Source organism: Pholcus phalangioides, unplaced genomic scaffold (assembly GCF_987345545.1).
Source record: "Pholcus phalangioides strain wild (caught in Gottingen) unplaced genomic scaffold, Ppha-v1.0 ptg000024l_1, whole genome shotgun sequence".
Lineage (NCBI taxonomy): Eukaryota > Metazoa > Arthropoda > Arachnida > Araneae > Pholcidae > Pholcus > Pholcus phalangioides.
Genome location: NW_028301616.1, coordinates 10,996,113 through 11,002,112, shown reverse-complemented (window position 1 = coordinate 11,002,112; position 6,000 = coordinate 10,996,113). Strand labels below are relative to the sequence as shown.

The window sequence follows — 6,000 nt, the reverse complement described above, 5'->3', positions numbered from 1 at the left end:
TTCTAATTTTTTCCATGCACAAAATCTAGAAGTAAAACAGCTATCTTTCTGTACCACATCTAGGGATTACATTCAAGTCTATAATTACCAGATCTTCTATATTTTTTTAAATCAAGAACTTTACCACATTTCAATTACAAGCATATCACACAAGGTTATTTTTACTTCAATGTCCATTCAAGTTAATACAAAGAGAAAATGAAATTTCAATTTCGTGATTTTAGTGAATGATTTTAAAAAAATCAAGCGATTAAAATAAAATTGATTTAAATTGGCATACCCTGCTTAATGCTCATTCATATGAAGTATGTATAGGGGTATGTGTATATATCACACATGGAGGCATTTGTACACAAAAGAGAAACCAATTGATCCTCTATGGAGGGAGAAAATTAGTTGAATGTAAATGAGAGAGAAATAATCATATTTGAACTGGCCTCTGTTGGTCCCTATTTAAGTTGTTTTCTAAGCCGCTATCGAATTGTTTTTTATTGTTTAATCCATAGCTGCAAGAATTTTCATGAGTTTAAGGTTAATCACCAGTGAAGTATTCTTAGCTAATATTTTTTCCTATAATCTGAATTACTCTAGTCAAGACATTGCTCAAAATACCACTTCATTTCCATCACCAACTATTTCCCTCTTCCCCGATAATTAAAAAAAAAAATTCAATTGAATGGTATTTATCAAAACTTATAAATCGTCAAATGACTTTGCAATTACAGTATTAATTTGAATGCAACACAAACTGTTTCAAATTAAAAAAAATTGTGTGTTTTAATAAAAGGAAAAAAAATTTAATGCTTCGAATGACTGGAACACGATACAAAACTCGCTGTAAAAGTATCACAATGGTTTCAAGCGCTAGTAAACAACATATTAAAACGAAGCTATTTTGTGACACATTTCGGAAGACATGGGACAACAAAAAAAGGGAATCTAGAAAAATACCTGCGTATATTACTTTCTAAACTGTTCGATCCATGATATCACATTGTTCAACTTCTCTTCAGAATTATGACTTTCGGAGAGGTATAACATTTTTAAATCGTCTTCTTTATGATGTTCGATAATATGTTTTGATTCAAAGAGTTTCAATGCATTCCTCAAAGTTTTAGTGCAAAAGCTCTCCTCTGAAAGAAAACGAAAAAAACAAAAAATTATTAGTAATAGTATTTGATGGTATCACAGTTGTTGTGGAATAAAAATTACAGTGGTTTTTGAAACATTGGACATCACTAAGTGTTGCAGCATTTATATATCGAAAAATTCAATTTTGAAGCTGCTTCTGCCAATGTGTAAAAACACATTAACTTTGTTTCAACAAGTCCGGTTGCACATGACACGCTATTTATTTGGTGAGGACCAGGATAAGGCACCAGTGTTGCCACTTCCTTTCTAAACCTTGTGTAAATTATTGCTTAAAATATTTTAGCCTTTACGTGGGGCACATTGTTTCATTTGATGCAATATGTGACTTTTGGTTTGGAATGGTAAACCAGACAAAAAATGATCTGGATGAATAGCTCCGCACCCTAGTCTGCCCAAACAAGACAATTTCTATGATGTATCAATATCTGGTGGACCTTGCTCATCTTTCAAAGATGCACAATGTTTCACAGTTTACCATCAAAATGGCCCTCTCTGTGCTGAGCCTCTCCACCAAACCAATTTTTGTCTCGGGTTCAGATAGACTCTGCGTAGTTGGTGTGGACCCAGCTTTAAAGAAAGCAGTCATTTCAAGGCAATTTTTTAATGCTGAAAATGTGTTGAAATTCGAATTCATGCATCGAAAATCCATGACACATCAAACACAATTTGAATAGAACTTTATATATATTCACCATAACATAAAAGTCCTTTGCCCAACCTATCTTCGGCCATTTTCTGGATTCTTCTCACAAATTCTTTCTCTATAAAAATTTAAAAAAATCCAATAGTGTCACGTGAGTCTCTATGTAACAAAATTATTGTTTTTTTTCGTCAAAAAAAATCATTTTATACAAAAGTTATTGGAGGGAAGTAATTTCTAGTATATAAGAATAAATTCATGAAACCACAAGTGTTGAGCCAAAAATTTTGTAATTATATGTGGAAGATATTTGTTGTTGTATGGAAGATTATTGCATAGAGACTGTTGCAGATACAAAATGCCTATTGCAGAGCCCCACATACTACCCTGCAGTTATTTCTTTCTTCTGAGAGGTTGAAAAATAAATGAATTTATTATTTTCACAAATTTTAAAAGAAAATATTCAAAGACGTGAAATGGCACATAAAAGATTCAACTTTTTGCTTTTCTCCAAGATATTATCATAGATTAGAGGTACACAACCTTTTCGTTCCACGGGCCAGAAACTTATATATATATTGATACAGGACATTCCAGTAATTTTGGCCAGAGCAACTTTTTTCATAAAATATTGTTTTCCCCTCTTATTTTCAACAAGGCTTAGTTGAACTTTTTTAATCAAGAACCACAGGATTGTTTCCATGACAATTATATTAGTATAATTCTGACTCTATCATAATTTATTATAGTTAAATAAGTATATTCATCACACATTTGTCACCCAAACTAGATAGATAGACAAGATCCAAAGAGTGGCTGGAGTCAACTGCATGGCAAAAGCATCAGACAGAGTAAAATGGAAAAATTTAGAAAAATTATAGTAAAATTAGAAAAAAGATTAGACGTTCACCCAGCAGTGGATTGATATTGGTTGATGATGATTTGTCAAACATATACATTTTTTTTTGTGATGCCCTCTATTTTCTGTAATTGGTTATTTTTCAGCAATTTTAGCGATATTTAGTAAGCTTACTTGCTATAAAAAAATTCAAAAAAATATTTTAATAGCTTCAAACTCCCAAAAAAAGTGTCCCTATTATCTTCATAAAAAAAGGGCACCGTGGGTAGCACACAAAGAAATTAATTGGCCAGATGGCTGGTTAATAACATCAGTATTTTGCATTATTTACCCTAAAAAGTTTTAATGAAGTTGCAGTGAATCTACTTTATACGATGAGACAAATAACTGAATTTTATTCATCTACTAATCAAAGTTTTTTTGCTGTGAATAAATACCTAGTAATGCATTTTATTATTGTATTAACAATGCCAATTCAGAAGAGACTCCTAAACAGCGTAAGCTTGATGGCACCTGATAATAATGTGCTACCTCTCCATATAACGATTAATATATTACAAGGGCGTAGCGAGGGGGGGGGGACTTGGGGGTCTGGTCCCCCCCCCCCGAAATGTGAGAAAATGACTGAAAAAAGGGCCAAATCCATTGTTCTGTCACTTTGCCCCCCCCCCCGAACGAAATTTCTGGCTACGCCCCTGATATATTACCCCCCTTTACAACAGTATTTTTTCTTGGTCTGTAGATTATTGTTACATTAAGGTTTCACTGTAATTGAGTTTATAAAAGTAAACACATACCTTCAACTGTGTCATCTATTAATTTCAGCAATGTGCAGGATGTTAGCCAATAAGACTCAATGTACGGACTCAGAACGCACCTCATGAATTCAAAGTGATCCACGCTTTCTTTGCGCAAGTCAACCTTTTTAACAAAATAAAACACAGCAAAATATTAGTATAGTGTAACTCATATGGTGATGCTCAAGGGAAAGGAGAAATGTGTCATTACATAGGATGTCTTGATATGGATGGAATATATTACCACTATGGGAAATGTGCCGGAATGAATAACAATATTGCTATAAGGGTGGATTCAAATGAAAATGGAACAGTTATTACAATTTTTGTATTAGTGCGATGAAACTTTGTGTAGAGATAGAACAGGATGTGTGTGTAAGGAAGGCAACCCTACTGCGGAATGGATTTGCCCTTGATAGTCACGCAGAATCTCATGACGTGTTGATGGTTGGCCAATAGGCAGTCGGTTGTTTTTTCACCTGCGTCTGCCATAGGCAGAGATAGACTTGGAAGGCTGGGGGGGGGGGGCATGATGATGATGATATTTCATATATACATTTGATCAGTCGACTGCACTCTGACGCTGGGGGCAATGCCCCCCCCCACCCCCATATCTCTGCCCATGGTGTCTGCATAATGTTTGCGAGCAAAGAAAAGCAACATGGTGTTATTTGTTTTTTAGTGACAGATGGACTTGGAATTGCAAACAAAGGCAGTGTATAGTGAGCATGCACTATCATTGACTCGTGTGCATGACTACCACAAGTGCTTCCAAGGGGGACAGGAATATGTGAATGATATGCAACTTGGTCATAGTCACCTCATCACGAACACTTTTGTGAAAGATGTCGACCAAATAATCAACCCAAATAGACGAAACACAATAAGAGAAATCAGCAAGAAGGTAGCAGTGTGTTTCGGTTCCCTTTACATCACTGCAGAGAAACTCCACTACAAGAAAGTGAGTGCACAGTCACAGTGGGAGGATCTTGTGCCAGTCCTGCATACGAGTCAATGAGTGCACATGTTCACTGTACACTTCCTTCGTTCATGGATACAGTTTGTGAGAGAACTCCAACTTCTGCCACTAAAAAATGAATAACACCACGTTGTTCTTCTTTACTTGCAAACATTCTGCAGGTGCAGATGAAAGAACAACTGATTGCCTTTTGGATGATACTGTCGCACCGACTGCCAATACGTAATTATGTGCAACTACCTAGGGCAAGTCCATTCAACAATAGGAGTGCCTTCCTTATCTCTGCACAAAGTTTCACCACACTCTTACAAAAATAAACCAAATTATAACTACTGTTTTCATTTTAATCCACCCTTATATATAGGCCAATATCATTGTATAGGATTTTTAATGCAACATAATTTCCAGTAAATAATTAGTTGGTTAATATAAGCCACACTTAGAAAAATTTGTAGAAATGCTGGGACATTTTACATCAGAGATCTTCAACCTTTTTCACCAGTCACAAGCACTGCCTGTACCCATCATCAAAAGAAGAGCACCCTTACCGCAAGTTTGACATACAAATGTATGAAATCACTATGATTTCAGTCCTTGAATGCAATTAGTACAAGGTGTTCAATTGAAACGATCAACTGCTCGCGAGCACAAAATCAAACATGAGCATTGAGCACTCTTGGTGATTCAGGGAGTATTGTAGTGCTCATGAGCAACTGGTTGAAGATGCCTGTTTTACATGTTAAATGTAAATTTTCATTGAAAATTAACATAGAACACTTATTGAATTACATAACATCACTGATGATAAAACTAACAGTAAAAAGACACTGATATACAACAACTAAATTGTGTAAGTTTTTTTTAGCCCATGAGCACAAAAAATTTCTTTCATTACATTATAGTCGAGAAGAAGTATTCACGTTTCATGCACAGTGTTGTTGCTATTCCAGATACCTAAATCTGAAAATCATTAAAAATATTAAATTAAAGTACGATGCTCAAATCCTTGACTAATTTACCTTTAATGAATGTGTCACTGTGTAATTAGAATTTCCAGCTTCATCATCGTCGTCATCATCACTAGGACCAAATGACAATTGAGACCTCCTCGAAATAATTTTCTGTACATGACCGCTAGCATATGTAATGCTCTAAAAACATTAAAAAAACATTAATTCAATTTATTTTGATTGATTTTTAAGTTGATATACCAGGTTTCCTCAAGAAGTATCCGACCATAATTTTTCATTTATAAACTAATGAAGCAAGGGAGGGATGGTTTAGTGCACGTATGTAGGCAATCGTATATATAATGTGTTTTTTTTAAATATTTTCCTGCCTACAGAAGCTGCCATTTGTCGGCAGACCACAGATGAGTAAGAAAAAAATAAGTGCGCGGCATCACATTTTCGTTTTTGATGAAATGGCAGGAAAAAACTTTAACAACGCTACTGCATTAAATTTTGTATGGAGCTTGGGGATTCCCAAGTATACACACAATGTCCAAGATTCAACAAATCTCTTTGAAGATTAAAATATATATACTACACCATATGTTCCAAACCTTTTTTGT

At 34.7% G+C, this 6,000-nt stretch overlaps 1 protein-coding gene across 4 annotated transcripts in view; it reads right to left on the bottom strand.

Annotated features, from left to right (window-relative positions):
• Positions 1-754: 754 nt before the first annotated feature.
• mino (glycerol-3-phosphate acyltransferase mino) overlaps positions 755-6,000 on the bottom strand; it is a 40,349-nt gene continuing 35,103 nt past the window's right edge. For all 4 annotated transcript variants that reach the window (XM_089250426.1, XM_089250428.1, XM_089250427.1 and 1 more), the window contains 4 exons: positions 5,447-5,578; positions 3,449-3,572; positions 1,845-1,913; positions 755-1,133 (listed from right to left, as the gene is read on the bottom strand). In XM_089250426.1, coding sequence (XP_089106552.1) covers positions 961-1,133; positions 1,845-1,913; positions 3,449-3,572; positions 5,447-5,578 — 498 coding nt within the window. In that variant the 3' untranslated portion in view covers positions 755-960. The remainder of the gene's footprint in view (positions 1,134-1,844; positions 1,914-3,448; positions 3,573-5,446; positions 5,579-6,000) is intronic.